This window comes from Orcinus orca, chromosome 8 (assembly GCF_937001465.1).
Source record: "Orcinus orca chromosome 8, mOrcOrc1.1, whole genome shotgun sequence".
In the NCBI taxonomy this organism is placed as follows: domain Eukaryota; kingdom Metazoa; phylum Chordata; class Mammalia; order Artiodactyla; family Delphinidae; genus Orcinus; species Orcinus orca.
Window position 1 is genome coordinate 43,421,336 of NC_064566.1, and position 18,379 is coordinate 43,439,714.

At 42.3% G+C, this 18,379-nt stretch overlaps 1 protein-coding gene across 14 annotated transcripts in view; it reads right to left on the reverse strand.

Annotated features, from left to right (window-relative positions):
* The window catches only part of MICAL2 (microtubule associated monooxygenase, calponin and LIM domain containing 2), a 222,379-nt gene that overhangs the window by 23,984 nt on the left and 180,016 nt on the right, over positions 1–18,379 (reverse strand). For all 14 annotated transcript variants that reach the window (XM_049713783.1, XM_033404495.2, XM_049713786.1 and 11 more), the window contains 3 exons: positions 13,913–14,028; positions 10,076–10,168; positions 7,158–7,251 (listed from right to left, as the gene is read on the reverse strand). In XM_049713783.1, the coding sequence (XP_049569740.1) occupies positions 7,158–7,251; positions 10,076–10,168; positions 13,913–14,028 (303 nt within the window). The remainder of the gene's footprint in view (positions 1–7,157; positions 7,252–10,075; positions 10,169–13,912; positions 14,029–18,379) is intronic.

The following is an 18,379-nucleotide window of genomic DNA, read 5'->3' on the forward strand; positions in this document are numbered from 1 at the left end:
CACAGGCCCAGCCGCTCTGCGGCATGTGGGATCTTCCCGGACCGGGGCACGAACCCGTGTCCCCTGCATCGGCAGGCGGACTCTCAACCACTGCGCCACCAGGGAAGCCCTCCCTAGCTGATTTGAAGTTATACATTTTTTTTCTATTCTTTTCATAATTACACTTAAATTTTAAATAGGTAATTTTTAATACCCTAACAAAGTCAACTTAATCAGTATTTTAGACTCCTTTTAGACAACATAAGGACCCTGGAACACTTCACTTCTAATCATTCAACTCCCAACTTATGTCCATTTTAGTCTGGAATTTTAGTTCTACCTTTGAAAAAAAATCCATATTATTTTATACTGACAATGTTTATTTGTTTTACTTACATGTCTATTATTTTTTGCATTCACCATTTCTTCTTGACTATTTCAGATTGTCCTCCTACGTTTATCTATTTTTTTCCCTTTAAGCATATTTGCTAGAATTTTGTTTGTAGATAGTTAAATCTTTTTTTAAAACTGAATGTTTCTTTATTGTGCACTTGCTCTCTAAATGTAGTTTTTCTGGGTGTACTGTTCTAGCTTGAAGGGTTTTTTTTTTTTTTTCAGCCTTTTGAAATTATTATTCCACTGTCTTCTAACATCCATTATTGCTGTCAAGAGAGCTGTTAGTAAAAATTTTGTTCCTTTTTTAAGTGAATTATTTTTTCTCTTTATCCATTTTAATATCTGTCTTTGGTATCCTACATTTTCACATCATTGTGCCTAGGTAAGTGTGGATTATTTTAAATTTATCCTGATTTCTCTATCTCTGGCTCCATGTATCTGTAGATTTATGCCTTTCATCCACTTTGGAAAAAATAAAGCTAGCACTTATAAACCATGGATTTGGTGCCAGACCCTGTTCTAAATGCTTTGCTCAGTACCTCAACCATTATCTCAACCGTTATCTCTTCAAATAATACTCAACCTTAATTTTCTCTATTCTCTCCTTCTGAGACTTCAATTAAACATATACCAGACCTTCTCATTCTATCCTCTATGTCTATAAGCTACTCTTTCCTTCTTTCCATCTCCTTCTATTCATGTGCTACTTTACGGTTGATTTCTTGAGATACATTGTCCAATTCACTAATTCTCTCTTCTGCTGTGTCTAAGCTACTGTTTAGTGTGTTCGCTGAAGTTTTAGCTTCAATGAATATAGTTTTCAGTTCTAAACTCTCTATTTATTTGATTATTTTTTTAAAAAAAATCTCTGATCATTAGTTTTTATTTGAAAAAATTTAAATCTAAAGGATTAAGCATTATATTTAGTTGTTTCTTTAGTCTCTTTTCATCAAGAACAGTTCCCTAGATTCCTCCTTCCCTTTTTTTTAAATGACATTGACTTTTCTCACTTATTTTGCAGATTGTCTCTCAATTTGAATTTGCCTGATTGTATTTTTATGGTTAAATTCAAGGTAAGCATTTCTGGCTGAGGTGCTGCATAAGTGAACATGTATCTTTCTTAGTACATCACAGCAGGAAGCTCATGATGTTAGTTTGATTATGGTTATGATTGGTTAAGGTTAAGATGGTGTTGCCTGTTCACTTTTATTTTTCTGCTTGCTAATTTTTGTATGTAATCTTCTATTTCTTTAAATGTTTCCCACAGAGACATAGTATATTCTGTATTTGATAATTATAGTTGAAGTTCTTGGCCATTTAAATTTGTTGATTTTGCTTGAACCTCATTCTTAGTGGCTCATTTCCTTGTGTTTTGGGTGATTTTTAAAATTATTATTATAAGCTCATGGTTTACTGAACTTAATCTGTCTGAATCCTGAGAGCCTAAACTGAGGCATGGTTTCTTCCATATAGGATCTATAATTGGTTTTGGAGTGCTAGAGACCTGGCTTAATATGGGAATCTCAAGGTTAGCTCCCTTACTTTTTGTTAGACCCAAGGCAGCACTGGATTTCTGTTTTTGTGTTTGCTTCCCTCCTGGAACATGTAGGCTTCAGCATACCTTCTTTTCTCTCTCTTTTTTGGCCCTGAGAGATTTCTCTCACTTACTTAAGAGCCTAGCAATGTTTTCAAAAGTATCTTGTTGCAGTGAATGGGCTTTTATAGTATTTAGTCCACCATTCCACTGCTCCACACTTCTTAGGAATCACATTCTGTAACCTTGGATGAGATGGCCAGTTGGGTTGGGTATTTAGTTTAAAATATTTTTTTCAGGTAAAATTATTACGACAGTGTTTTTTAAAACCGAGGGTTGCAAAATTAATTTTATGGGTCACAACAAGCACTAAAAATGAGACAGAATAGAAAGTAGTAGTCTTTTATATGTAGCAAAATTCAATATTATCTCTTGAAACATTTTATTCAATTATATATTTATATGTACTAACTTGTGATATAAAACATATTTCTTGCTGCTGTCATGGGAATTTTTTTGTGTAAAGCAATTGTCTAGGGCACACAGCTTTGAAGCCTCAATGACCCTAGAATCCATACAATGGAGAGAGGACCCAAGGCTTCTTCAGGAAGAGAATCTTAGTCTCACCCTCACTGGGCCCATCTCTGTTATAAGGCCACTGCTCGACCAGGTGGCTACTGAGGCTAAAAACAGAGGTAAATACATAATAAATGGATTATTGACATTTGTTGAGTGAGGTAATCTGACATAAACCTTGAGCATCCCTGCATGTCTTTGCTGAGTGTGCCAAATAGCGAGGCCTAACCATCCTGTGTCCCTGAGCCACTCCTGCAGCCAGCCAAGTAGATTACTTGCTTCCTGGGAGAGGGGGCTGGCTTATTTACTGCTTGCCATAAAAGCTGCTGAGTTCCCCTACTCTGGCACAACGACTGTGTGCACAGCTGTCATCAGGGCCTACCAGGCTACACCCTGGCACTTAGATACAGGGCAACTTGTACCACACTGCTGCTCCTGCTGTTTGCTGTGTTGTGAGTAAAAACTCCCTTGCTCTGATGCACTGAACATCACTGTTTACTTTCAGCACATAGAGTGTGGCAAACCCATCCAAATTCCTTGGTTGCTTAGCTACCAACTTCAGAGTCTTTGTCTACGAATGGCATCAGGATTCAAACTCAGGAGTGTCTGATTCTAATATCTGTGTTATTTTCAGGGCACCTTGCTGCTTTATTATCCAGGAAATTATTGTTTCTTCTGTTCCTCAGCAGCAGTCAAGATAAAAACCACAGAGTGTAAGCCAAACTACTTCCCTCTTCCTGCCTAGTTCATTGCAATTTCTTTTGTCATAATGTGTGCTCCTGCTGCCACGTGCTGGCAGCCTCAGACACCCTGCTATTTCTTTGTAAACCCCTTATCTGTGTGAAGGAAAAGCCATCGGGCTCTAAAACAAAAAAGCAAGAAGCTCAATGCAGGGATGCAGGCAGTCAACTGGTAAACCATCCTCAAAGTTGGTAAAGCTGTAAGGGAGGAATATTCCGTTACATTCCCCTGGGGACTAATCTGTTCTCCCTCAAAGCTGATCTCAGTTTTCACCAGATTTTACCTGTCTCCAGGTATAGAAAGCAAGCACAGATTCCGTTATCTACTAAATTTGAATGGTGGTCTCTTGCTAAACTGTGGTGTTCCATCGCACATAACACTGACCACTACACTGACAACCAACAAAACCAGAAGGTAACCAAGAAGAGTCTAAGTGGCTGCAAAGCTCGACTTGACCTCTTCATAGACGGTGAGGCTCAGAGCAATCAGGCCACTGCATATCATGGTCCTTTACTCTGGGCAGCTAGGACCACCAGGAGAATCCATTTCCTTTGTCAAGGACGGCCATCTCTCACACACACACACACACACACACACACACACACACACACACACACACACACACACACACCCTACAGAACATAATGACTTGTCATCTGGGGTGGGTTGTTGGACTTTTGTTTTTCTTTGTTTCCCTTGCCTTGACAAAACGGGGAAAAACCCTTCCTGGGGGTGAGAGAGCTTATTTCTGACTGTTGGGAAAAGAGAAAGCAGGAATTGTTGTCACGACAATTGGGAGCTCATCAAAGCCTCATTTTGCTCATCAGCCATCACTGCCCTCCGTCCGGCACCCCCGCGTGTTCCTCTAATTCAATGCTCGCCTAATGAATAACTCCTAGGAACAAAAGACCCTTTCAGGCTGGCGCACATCATTATCAGAGGAGACTTGTATAACTGTCGCAGACGACTCACGTTTTCAGGCCTGTCTCTAAATCTGGTTATTCACAACCTTTATAGTTCAATATTATTGCCTAACTGTGATCATTTTCTAATTATCCTAATAATACTTATTAAATAATTCCCATCAAATCACTTGAACCAGAGCAGCCCAGGCCAGCTCAAATACAACTTAACCTAATAAGCATCGGTCATTCATTAAGCACCAGGGCAAGCTCTTAAAGGGGCTGAGTAGGATATTAAACCGCAAAGGAATATTATTATTGCACAAATGTTATTACAAGTTCGAGTGTATTAATTTCAATGCCTGGTTTGCAAATCTTCTGTTTGGTTTCCTTTGGGGCCGCCCTCTGTGACTTGACTCTTTCAGTCTTCTGCCCCTTGTTAATCTGCATCTGTCACCCACATAAGGACAATCAAGGAGAAAAAGGCCCATAAACTTAACAGGGGAATTACATTACCAAGGATATAGAGGGAATGAACAGAATCCATCTTCTGGCCAGGCAAATACACCTTTGAAAACACCATAAGCTGGCCGAGTTTCTTTAGCTGATAACTGCAAATAGCCTTTTTTTATACTGAGGGTGAGGGAGATTTTCAGACGCTTTAAAAATTTGGTTTCCAGACTTTAAATTTCAAGCAATAAACATCAGAGAGTCAATTCTTTAAAAAGTGTGAATGGATACTTAACATTTTGTAAAATAGTATCAGTAGCCATGTATTAAATGCCTACAGTGTGGTAGGCACTCTTGGGAGACTCCTGGTCCACCAATACACTTAATTCTCAAAATGACCTGGTAATGTGAGGATTATGAGCTCCATTTTTCACATAAGGAATCTGGGAGCAGAGAGGTTAAGGGATTCTCCCAAAACCACACAGCCTAAATGCAGTGGAACAGAATTTGAACACAGGGCTCCTTGACGCTTACAATTTTACTAACCCTACCATGCCATACTGCCTCCCCAGCAAAATGAAACATGTCCTAGCTTTGCTGGTTTATCCTTTTCACTTCTAAGGCTCTCACTGAAGTCAGCGGACTCCTAAAGACAAGTGCCAAGCCTTCTTGATTGGGAATATGACCAAACATTTCATTGTGTTGAAAGCCCTGGCAATGGCTGTACAGGTAGGCAGGGACTCCAAGCAGTGAGAAACAGTTACCACTTTTGTTAAGAACCCTACTTCTGATGGGTGGATTTGGGTTCTCTTTGCAAGGAAATACACCGAGTATTGTAAGAAAAGGAACAAATATTTATTAACATTCTCTCCCATGCCAGGCACTGTGCTAGGGCTCCCACATAGATTGTTTTAGCCAATCCTCACCACAAATCCAAGGAACAAGTATAATTATCACTCCCACTTCAGAAACACAGAAGCTGAGGCACAGAGGGGTAAAGTCAGACTCCGACGTTTCCAGAGAGACAATAACTACACAGCTACAGAAGCTGAAACCACAGGGCCTCTCACGTGGACCGGCCCTTGCAGGGCTCTGGGAGCTGCCCCACAGGTTTGCCTGCATGACTTTGTATGAGCTTCGGGCCTCACAAAATCTGGGTCTGCCCCTGCTGGTACCATTATTCTCGAATAACTGAACTTTTAAGAGAACTGAAGCCCTAACCTTTCCCTATGTTGTTTACGTGACCACACACAGAGATATGTGTTTTCAGGGTCTGCTTTCTCACATTTTATATCCCAAATACAAAAGGCTAAAGACATCACATCAGAAATTAAAGAGACAATACCCCCAATATACACACATATATATATCACTGAATCTCTTTGCTGTATACCTGAAACTAACACAATATTGTAAATCAACTGGGCTTCAATTTTATAAAAGAGACAATACCCCCCATTGACCCCAATTCACTAGCAACATCACTGCTGGATGGTTTCCACAAACACATAGATTTCTTTCAGTTTCATTCCTCACTCAAAACTCTCTGCTGGTTCCTTATTCGTTATGGCATTTCACGTCTTTTTACTTTTGGTCTTTGCAGGTGCTCTTCCCTCTGCCAGAATGGTCTCCTCACCTCCCTGGTAACCTCCTGTTCCTCCTCCAGTTCTTGTCTTAACAGATCACCCCCTCCCCAGGTGATTAGCCTGACCACCCCCCTTCCCCATCGAGATCAGTTAGGAACCTCGTGATTCCGTCCTCATTCCACCCTAATGCTTGTTCCCATCACAGCCCTCGTCCCCCTGTGTTGTGGTTTATTCACATGTCTGTGTCCCTCAGTGGACCATAAACTTCTCAAAGGCAGGAAATGTTATACTTATCGTTAGAGACCTACTGTCTTAATGTCCAATACAAAGCAGACCTTCACCAGATGAATTCTGTTTGCATCTAAGAATCTGAAGCTACCAGTAGAACAGTTACTATTTATTGCTTTGCCTTGTGCCAGGTAATGTGCTAATTTAATTTCATCATATATATATTTCATCATGTATATATGTATCTCCTTTAATCGTTATTTCAGCTCTACAAGATAGGAAACCACTATTATCCACATTTTAGAGGAGAAAACGAAAGTTCATAAAGGTTTAGAATGTGACTGGCCCAAGGCCCTACAGCTGATAAAGGGAGCTACAGGTGATAAAGGGAGAAACCAAGACTTTGACTCCAAGTCCAGGCTTTGAATCACTACCAACATTGCTTGAACACCCAACTGTTTCTCCTGAATTTATCTTAATCCCTGAATTGCAAAGAACATTCACACTAGCAGAAGAGAGACTGGACAGACCAGAAATCCAAGGCCCACAGGCTGACTGATGCCCTGGGAATTTCAAACTGGACAACCAGTTTGATTTTGAAAGTGGGAAGCAGTTATGGATTGAGCACCGCAGGTCTGTGTTGACAGTTCCACAGTGGGTGACAAGGTCTCACTGTTTTGCCCAGATGGTTAGACCAGCACTGTTTTCAGACCAGACACAGGGGCCCGAGCCCGCTTCTCCAGATCCGCCCGCAGGGATGCCTACCTGCTTCTCCTCTCAGCGCCTTCTCTAGCCTCACGCCCTGGATCTCGGAAGCCCTCTGCCACTCCTCCACCTCTTCCAGCTGCCTCTGGATGGCCTGCAATGCCAGGATCATACGTCACGCAGGTACTTTCAACGTGCAGAGTCATGCAAGGGCGCCAATTCTGCCACCTACTTTCCAAGAGGAAGAAGCCCTTTCCCTCGTGATGCCACCTCCTCAATTAACTGGGTAAGAACCCATGAATTCCCAAAATAACTAGAACTTGACAGTTCCTTTCTTTAAGTATGAAAACATAAAGCAAGGAGTCTGTGTGTAAGCTCAATTTGCCCCCAAGGAGACATGAAAACACTCCCCTTTGACCAGGCCAGTCACACAGACATGCCCTCAGGCAGAGGCTGCTGCACTGGGTGGGTGGTCCTCGTAGTTCCTGGACTCCTCGGAGCCTCGGCCTCTGACCATGGTGATGGCATAGCCATCAGAGCTACAGTCCCTACCCAGAGTAGGACAGGGTCTCCAGGGGCAAACACAGGGCACGTTTCTTCTCCCAAGAAGAACCAGCAGACGCCTCCCAAGAAGCTGTTCTGGAGCAGCAGACGTGGGCCAGCTCCTGGGGCTCTGGGTGTCCCTCTCCTGGTTTGTCCTGCTCTTGTCCTCAGCTACAAATCGGCAACCTATTCTTTCACTGCACCACAAGGGCTCTTTATTGTCTGTGGAAGTGCACTGTGGCTTATTACTAGCAGTTGATTAAGACGAGACAGAAATGTTTATCCCATTAAGGCACCCCCTCCATAACCTTAACCTAACCATCAGGGCACCTAGCAAGGCTTGGGATCATGACTGCGTTTGCCTTTACATGTTTATTTTCCCTACCAGCTATTTCTCACTTGTATATTAGGAAGGAAAATGAAGGGAAAACCTTTCCTCTGTACATTCTGTTCATCCCCGCCCACTTTCTCTGCTTTCAAACACACGCTGCCAAAAGGCACATCTCTTGACAGAACAGACTTTGCACCTGGCAGACCAGGTGTGTTCAAGGAAGTGGCAGCTGTCTGGGCAGGTAGAATGTGTGTGTTCTTCCTTTCCTACCTTCCTCTAGCTCTGTCTCACACCTCTTCCTCCTTAACTCCACATCCTTCTAAGTCTCCCCTGGATTCAAAGTACAATCGCTGAGGCATCTGCAACCCGTGAAGAGGCCCCAGCAAGGGTAGCAGTGGGGAGGGGTGGGGACGGAGCAGCCACCTGGCTTCTTGTCTCAGCTGAGAGTGTTTAAGCCCCGAACATAAAATCTGAAATAGATGGGAATTCTATCTAAAACTACTTGTAATTTTATGCCCTCTTCCTCTCTGTCTCTCTTTTAAAGACAATTATATCTTTATAGATCTGTCTCTTGCTGGCACTGTGTAGAATTGCTAAAGGAAGGGAAACATTTAAATGACTTTATTACTGATTACTTTGCAATTATGGCTCTATAATTGTTATGGACTGAGTAGTGCCCCCTCACCCCTCCAAATTCATATGTTTATGTCCTAATCCCTAAAGAGACTGTGTTTGGAGATAGGGCCCTTAAGGAGGTAAATAAGGTTAAGTGAGGTCATACCAGTGGGCCCTAATCCAACAGGACTAGTGTCCTTATAAGAAAAGGAAAAGATGCCAAAATTCTCTCTCTTTCTCTGAATGCACACAGAAAAAAAGGTCATGTGAAGACACAGCAAGAAGGCAGCTGTCTACAAGCCAGGAAGAGAGTCCTCACCAGAAACCAATCCTGCAGGCACCTTGATCTTGGACTTCCAGCCTTCAGGACTGTGAGAGAATAAATTTCTGTGGTTTAAGCCACCCAGTCTGTGGTATGTCATTATGGCAGCTCAAACTGGTTGATATGGTGGTCATTCTTTAGAAACTAAGGATGAAAATCTCAAAGATTATACAGGACTGGTATGGGTGCTAGCAGATTAGGCCTCAAAAGGCCATCGTGATTCTTCTGTTATCACTGCCTACTGTCTGGAGTAAAAATAGAAGGAGGGGAAATTGCTGAGTTTGCCAATCCATTTCATAAAGACTTCTCATGTTCTCAGAAGGAAAAGTTGAAATGTTTCAAGAAAGCCTGTTTCAGAAGTTGAGAATGGACAGAGGGAATTTATGGGAAGTTTTCCCATCCACTAGGTGAAGGGGGTGGCTCCCAAGTCAGTCACTGAGAAGAGTAAAGGAGGCTGGAGTAAGTGACTTCCTGCTTTTGTCAGAAACAAATTACAGGACTACCCGGCCTGATAAAGCGAACAACTGGAAGAAGGGTAGGGTACGCTGCATTAACATGAGTGGTCATTTTAAGGCCTTCTGTCCTAAAACCCAACGGTCCCTCAAGGCTAGGTTTGGGGTCCTCAGGGAGAGGGGGTGTGCCTTGACTTTCTGCTTCATTTTGCAGGTGGGCAGATCAACTTGGGCGAAAATGTTTGGAGTAAACAATCAGGCCAGGGAACCTGTAGCAGAATGCTAGATGCTTGTGTGTTCAACTAACCTTGGAATAGAGACAGCCCCAGTAGTTGTCAGCTCAGCAAAGACACTGTCAGAAAGTCAGGGGAAGGTTGTGTCCTCACAGAGGACAAAACTAAGGCCACTCGTGTGTGGCACTAAGGGCCTGAGATTGTTCCCAAGGCCGTGTGTTGGCTGCTGTTCCAGCTCACTTTGCAGGACACGCGTCTGCAGATGGAGAGGCAGCTGGGAGTGGGCCAACTCAACACCTGGGCCCTCCAGGCCCCAGAGTCCCACCAGGGATTGAGTCAGAGCCTTTAGAATAGCCACAAGCCCGGTTGCTCAGAGAAGAGAGACCTATCTTTCCCCAGTGCAATACAGATTTCCAAAGGCTTCCACATCCAGACCCCCAGGATCCCAGACCCACTCACTCAGCTCAAGTTTGTTTTCTGACCTGAGCTTTGTGAAGTCTTTTCAATTCTTCTTGCTTAACCAATTGTTTTGTTGCTTTTTCTAGCCTCCTTCTTCTTCTTAGTGTCTTCCTCTCCTACAAAAACCAAGAAGAAAAAAATATGTCTTGAAAAATGAAATTGAAATGTACGAAATACTGTCACAGACTCTGCCCTCTCCAACCAAACCACTGCTTAGCTTCTAGAACAACAATGTCAACAGAACTTTCTGCAGTGATGGAAATGTTCTGTATCTAGGCATAAGATTGCCTTCCCTACTTCACTTTGCTTGTACAAATACGTCATTAGTACCACTGGGTTCTCTGTGTGCCTGGGCTAGTAGAATACAGAACATTCAAAATTGAGGCATTTAAAATAGCGGTCCAGATCTTGACGGTGTCTCTTCCAGGTTTTAGACAGCAGAGAAAGGAGAAGTAGTGGTGTGGCCAGCTCCACATATTGCAAGTTTCAGGAGACTCTTCTGATTGGAGAAGCAGCAGAGAATAACGTTTGAGCACTGGGCCCAGGAGCCATGCAAAGCTGGCATTCAAACCCCAGCTGAGCCGTGTGAGCTTTGCTATGTCATACAACTTCCTGAACTTCAGCGTCCTCTTCAGAGTGATGAGAATGATTTAATGCCTACCTTGTAGGGATGTGATAAGGATTAAATGGGATAAGGTGGGTCAAGTCCTTTGCAGAATACTTAAAAAAGATATGGGATAGATATTCAGTAAATACTATGATTTTTACCGTTACCAGTATGATCATTATATTATTATTATACAAATTAGCATGATTATAATTTCTTACTAAAATCTACTATTTTTCATATGTGTGTGTATGTACGTAGTATGTATAACGTATGTATGTATACATCTTACATATACAAAATAAATGTCCAACTTGGGCCGGTTTTATTATGTTTGCGTTCTCAGAGCATACACATCAATTTTCTATATTAGGATGAGAATGAGAACATGCGAGAGACGTCTTTCTAATGCTGGCAGAAATAAATATGGAATTAAAAACTTGTTACATCTAGCCTGGTGCCTGGGCATTCAGTAGCTGTGGTTGAGCTGAATGTTTGCCCATTAAAAGGACTATAAATCCCCAAGTGGGGAATAGACCTAACAGGCCTGACTCCAGGTCCATAATAGAGGTCAGAGATTTTACCTTAAAAGCAAGTGCCTTTCCAGGGCTTTATGGGTCCTTGGCGCTCTGCCACCCATTCCATCACTCTCCTTAGGAAAGCATCTAGCTTTCAGGGTTCAGAATGTTTACAGATCATTGGTGAAAACATTTAGCTCAATGACGAAACTTGGTTTTTCTAAAATTCTCTGTAGGATGTAGAATCCTAAAGATCTTCATCCTTTCATCCTTGGAAGGAAATTTTGGCTCTCAGCACTCAAACTTATTCTATATCACATCTCTATTGCTAGAGGACAACTTCCAGATTGACTGTCAACCACTGCAGAGGTCCCAGGCCATTTGGGTGAGGGAACCCCTCCTTTAAGCAGCCAGGACCTTTCTGGGAAGGCTGGGTGGGGAGGGGTGTGGTGGTATTTGGCAGATATCTCTTGAGCTTCCACCATACTAATCTACATAATAATTGTCAGCATTTTTTGAGTGCTATGTGCCAGACACTGTACTGATTACTTCACATGCATCATCTTATTTATTCCACAAATTACACTTATTTCACAGATAAGGAAATCAAAGCTCAGAGAAGTTAAAGAACTTGCCCAAGATGACACAATCAGGAACTGGTACAGCCAGGAGCTAAGCCCAGGTAACCTGAATCCAGTGTCCACATTTCTATCTAGTTTATTCTGCCTTTCCTGTACCAAATTCGGTGCAGATGCATCAAGGACCTTTGCTTTAAAGAAATATCAAACTTTCCCCCTAAATTAAGACCATTCAAACAATTTCAGTGAGGGATGCCTTGACAGCATTGCGCTGTCTTAGCACTTCCCAGCAGCAAAGCTACCAAACCCCGACTGCTTTATCGAGAGTCAGCAAAGCAGAACCTAGACAGGGAAAGAAAGTCCTTTACTGCCTTTTATTAAAAGATGTGGACATAGAAAAAAAGAAGGATGATTTATTAACAAACGCTCATATAGCCTTACACTGCACCAGGCACGGTTCTCACATCCTCGGTAATGGTGATGACGATGCAGAGAAGAAAGGAAAACGTCTAAGGGCTAAGGAAGAAAAAGATGAAGGACAGAGAAAGGGAGAAATCTGGCAGGACTGAAGACAAGCTGCCTGTCTCCCTCTCTCAGATCCAGGCATTAACTTGAGGGGAGGGGGCAAAGCAAAGAGGCGAGGCTGCATATCCTGTCTCCAGTTTCCTTTGCAAAGGTTCACTTGAGCTGAGTGGGCTCTGTGCCATGTGGCTGGGGACACACCTGTATGGGGCAGAAGAGATAAAGAAACTAGAAGGGAAAACACTTCCCATGTTCCTTCAGTGTGAGCCCTTGGGAAGTCATAAAGAAGGAACCTTTTTGCCAGCTTCCCTGCTTGAAGAGTGGGCGTGTTGGAAGCCAGGTGAAGCGGGCAAGGTTTACCACACTGCAGGTTTATGTGCTGACTGGCTCTGTTCTGGTCCAGCAGGAGACAAGGAGCTATTCGCAAGGCTTGCCCTAGGTATCATGGTCTTGCCATTTCGATGGCTTTCAGCCACTCCATTCTTTTGGTCCCCATGAGTGGCAGAATGGCTGATGCTGGGGCTTCTGCCTCATTTGAATACAGAATTAACTCAGGGTCACTCAAGGGGGTGAGAGGGTCTGTAAGGAAATCCCAGAAATCAACACGACACATAGAATTCATTGGTACTGAGTGTCTAACTGATCATGGCCACCCACGGTTAGAAACCAGAAATCTCTACATATTCTCTTGTTCTCATTCTCTCTCTCCCCAGCATGTCCCAGCTCCCTCCTGACTTACTTGCTCCAAGGTGAGCCGTGGGGAGCTGGAACCCCTGAATGACTTGAGATGATGCCAAAGCTCCTAGTGCTAGATATGGAAAAGTTGAGTTTAAGTAAATAAATTTGGTTCTCTCTTTTTCTCCGCAGATCCTTACTGCTCCAAAAAATAAACACTGCCAGAGCAGTGAACTGCTTCTGTCCGCCCAGGAAGCATATGATGTCCAGCCATTCAGCTCTTCCAGCCCCAGAGGATAAAGAAAACAATGGTGGGATTTGGTCATGGGATGCGTGTCTCCGTGTATGTAACATACAGACACGTTTAAAGACATACAATGACGTTTGTGTTTTTTAATCCATGGGTATGGGAGTTATTTAAAGGGTTCTCCAGAAATGAATGTTCATTAAGCAGAGAGAAGAACTGCCATTCCCCCGCCAGCACACGGCTAGTCAGTGGGGATCCTCAGAGCCTAGATGCAACTGCATGGTTCATTTCGCATTTCTGATTAGAATAAACATAACGTTTTCCATGCAATCTGCCTCTAGTGCTTCTTAAATGAAGCTGTGCTACCCCTAGGGAAATACACATCTGCTTGTTTTAATTTTTTCGATGGTTTGCTTGTTGGATCACCACTTTAAGAGCTGCAGTCACCAAATGGTTTCAAGTAAATATGTCTGTTTTTTCCCCCTTTCCACTTTGACATCTCTGAGAAAGGCAAGTTCCTAAAAGTTAAAAAATATATATAAAAAGGTAATTCTTAGGGTGTTCCAGGTAAAAAGAGCGGTTGCTGTCAGATGCAATGAAACGTGATCCTCCTAATGAAACTGCTGCAGCTGGAGCCCACATTGGGTCTGAAATCTGGATGGTAAACGGCCCCCGCAAGCCAAGGCCCCCTTTGGTTTGCCAAGTGTTGTTACCTTTGACCGCAAGGAAGGCTGAGGATCGAATTCTTCATCTGCAGAGGAGGTGGTGGTGGAAGAGGTGGAAGAGGCAGTCCCTGTCACCTGTGCTCTGATGGGGACGTGCTTGGGACCTGAAATGGGAACAGAAGAACTCACTGAACTCCTAGCTTCTTCTCCTGCGTCATGACCCAAAGCCACCTCTCCTTCCTCCCTGCTACCCCCATTCTCTTCCTCCCTGCCCTCCCCTCACTGCACCTGCCATGAGCGTGAGGCGGCAGCACCTAAGGGCAACCGAAAATTTGGCCCTCTACGTTAATTACATTTCTGGGTCCCTGCCAAGAGCTTTGCAGCTCTCTTTTCATGTGAAAAGAAAAAAAAGGTATTATGCAGACATCAATTAATTCCTTAAATACCATTTGTATGGTGTGTTGCTAGGAATGCATTCAGAGATGAAATCTGTTAGTAAAATTCGTGTCTGAAGTTAGCTGAGTTACCTAAATGCTTGTGTAAGGTTCGTTCTGCAGAGTAATTGAATGCAAAAAAGTCGGAGCCAGCTCTTAAACAAATCGCCCTTCTGCGGCTCACAGCATCTGGCACCCATTTTTACTACATGACATCTGCTCAGTGTAAAAGGGCTGGCGTCAGAATGTCTGGTCATAGAAAAAAAAAAAATCCCAAATGTAATCAGAAGCAAAAGGACTCTAAGCCTAAGGTTTTATCACATAGTCTCATGCAACATAAATATTTCATTAATTATGGCTAAACAAATGCCAATTTTATTTTCCCAACTTGCAGATATTATCACATCATCGAAGTGATGATTCAAATGCCAGGAAAGGCGGTTTAAGATAGGGAGGGCTCAACAATTCAGGGCCCACGGGAGAGCTGAAGTGGAGGGGAGATGCCAACCCCTGAACAAGAGGTAGATGGTTAGAGGCAGCAAAGTGCCTGCGTTCGCTCAGATCTCTTTGTGATCTGACTGGGGACCACGTGTGATAGAGTGTTCCAGGTGCCACAGGAGACTTTTGTTCTTCTCAGCAAGAACATCTGCCCCTACACATCAACCTGATGCAGAGTTAATGATTAATATCTGGATTAACGCACCCTGAACACTGGCTATCAGAACCAGCTAGGACTCCATGATAGGAGATTTACTAATCTTTACTCTGCCGCATCAGCTTCTATCTAAAGAGAAATATGTGTTGGGTGGGGAGGGAGGAGGAGAGGCAATTCCAAGCTGACTAGCATTCTCTCCAGCCTGCCTTTTCTTCCCCGTAATTTTCAACTATTCACCCCAGTGGGAGAGGCCAAGTTTTAAAAATTAAGGGTAATTTTAACTTCCAGGAACACATTTACATATGCTGTTATTCAAAGCAAAATAATGCAAAACATCTATATAATAACACAGCCTCTCTGGGGAGAGAGTTAACTGTTTTCCACTTTAATTTGCCAGATGCGAACGCTCAGGTGAAGAGAAAATCAGGAGCTGCATAATAACGGTGGAGGCATTGTTAGTGGGAAGCTGAGACTGTCTCCCAGCCCCAGCCACTAAATCACCACTGAGTACTTTAGTCACTGAGTATTCCCTTCTTAGTGTGTGAGCTTGAGGAACTAACTTCACCTCCTCAGTTTCTGGGGATCATGATGTCTAACTCGCAGAACTGTTATAGAAGAGTAAACGTAATCAATATAAAGAGCCTAACACAGTGCCTGGTTCACTGCAGGTGCTTAAATAAATGTCGTCGTCATCATCAGCTGCCTCTCCCAGACGATGAAGCAGCAGCCATTGCTTCATCATCATCATTGATCCCAACAAACAATACTGCAATATTAGTAAAACTGCCTAATCAACTGTCATTTTATGGAGGAAGTATAATAACCTAAATTTGAAACTTTTTCTATCAAAAATAAATTTAATATTTCCACTGAATTTTATTTTGAAATTGAGGAGAAAATGTTCCCAGATATAATGCATTTCTTAAACTTCTGGCAAAGTTACATAAAGTTAAATAGTTACCCCTGAATCTCTTCCCCTTTACTCTCTTCCATCAGAACCATTCATTCTACTTTACTTTTCATTTGCAAGCTTAAAACATTTGCAGCATTGTTCTACTCTGGCTATAATGGAGTGACTGATTCTGGGATTGATCTCCCACCACAAAGCACTAGAAGTCAGGATGAAATATATGAAGCAGCTGTTTCCAGACACTGGACAAGAGGCAGTACAGAACTGTGATAAAGGTGGGAACAGAGCTTACATGAGGTAAGCCCTACAATCACAGTAGCTTTCTGCCTACAGGCACTTTCCAGAACACAGTGCAGGTAGGAGGAACCTAAACAGAGCATAGCAGATTCATTGAGTTGAGAAGACAAAGGTCACCATTTGAGTGGGCTGAGGCAGTTGGAATATGTGGGGAAGAGTACTTGAGAGGAAGGAGCTATGTAGAAAACAGACTTCAGAAATAAGCATAAAAGTCAACTTGAGGGGCTTCACTGGTGGCACAGTGGTTGAGAGTCCGCCTGCCGATGCAGGGGACACGGGTTCGTGCCCCAGTCCGGGAAGATCCCACATGCCGCGGAGCGGCTGGGCCCGTGAGCCATGGCCGCTGAGCCTGCGCGTCCGGAGCCTGTGCTCCGCAACGGGAGAGGCCACAACAGCGAGAGGCCCGTGTACTGAAAAAAAAAAGTCAACTTGAGTCTATTGCTTAATGATAAATTATAGATGCATAGAGAGAAATTGCACGAGGTTGGGCCGACAACTGCTGGAAAGTTATAGGGTAAATAATCTCTAAAGCTTTCACAAGACTGGAAAATGTTCAAGTTTTACCCAAATAGGGTAGAGCAAATGTTGGGGGCATTAGAGTGGAGACGACAGAAGAATCGCACTTGAGTAACAGGGATAAATTAGCTCTAGAGTAAAGGTCATTATAGACATAACTGAATAAGCTTAAAAACCAGCCTTGTAAGAAACAAATTGATCTGCAAGTTACTCTACTGCCTGCCAAACATTCTTTAATGCCTATATAACACTCTTGAAATGAGGAAACAAAATCTAGACACTCTAAAATGTAATATTTACAAAATCTAGCAGCCAGTAAACAGTTACTAGATACACAGAAAAGCAGGACAATGAGTCTGATAATCAAGAGAAAAATCAATCAATAAAAGCAGACTCAGAAATGATGAAATTAGCAGACAAAGATTTAAAACGAGTTATTCTAAATGTGCTCAAGAATTTAAAAAGAAAACACGAACAGAATAAGGACAGAAACAAAAAATATTTTTAAAAGAACCAAATGGAACCTATAAAGATGAAAACTACAAAATCTGAAATGAAAATTTCACTGGATCAGTTTAACAACAGACTAAATACTGCAGAGGAAAATATTCAGTGGAATTAAATAATAGCAATAAAATAAAAACTATCTAAAATGAAGCACAGAGAAAAAGAGACTGAAAAAATGAATAGAACCTCAGTGACCCGTGGGACAATATCAAGTGGTCTAAAATACATGTGATTGGAGTGCCAGGAGACAGAGGGAGAATGACAGGAACAGAAAACGTAGTTGACATAAGACTGCTGAAAATCATGCAAATTTAATGAAAATTGTAAATCCACAGCTTCAAGAAGCTCAAAAACCCACAAGCAGGGTAAACACAAAGAAAATCATAGCAAGCCTCACGATAATGAAATTGCCAAAAACCAGAGATACAGATAAAATCTTAAAAGCAGACAGAGAAAAATGATACATTTCATACAGAGAAACAAAGATAAGAATGTCCATGGACATCTTGTCAGAACCTAAACATGCCAAGAGACAATAGAACATCATTAAAATGCTGAAAGAACAAAAAAATCTGTCAACTTATGATTCTATGTCCAGTGAAACGACCCATTTAAAATGAAGCAAAAGGGGCTTCCCTGGTGGTCCAGTGGGTAAGACTCCACACTCCCAATGCAGGGGACCCAGGTTTGATCCCTGGTTGGGGAACTAGATCCCGCATGCACACTGCAACTAAGAGTTCGAAGGCCACAACTAAGAAATCTGCATGCCTCAATGAAGATCCCGTGTGCAGCAACTAAGATTCAGCACAGACAAAATAAATAAATAAAATAATAAATAAATATTTTTAAAAAATTCTCCTTACCTGCCTTGTTTTTTTAAAAAACAATGAAGCAAAAATAAAGGTTTTTGGTTTTTTTGTTTTATTGTTTTTTTAGGAGAAAGAAGTTAGGATAATTTGTTGTTAGCTGACATGGATATAAAAAAGTCTTAAAAAGTTCTGTAGCAGAAGGAATACACCAGATGGAATGAAGAGGTTCAGAAATGATAAATATAAAATAATTTTTCTTTGTGGTTCTTAATTTCTTTAAAAGACAATTGACTGTTAAATGTAAGATAGTGTGAAATAATAAGAAATATACCTACAGATCTTCCTCAGCTTACAATGGGGTTACATCCTGATAAACCCATCCTAAGT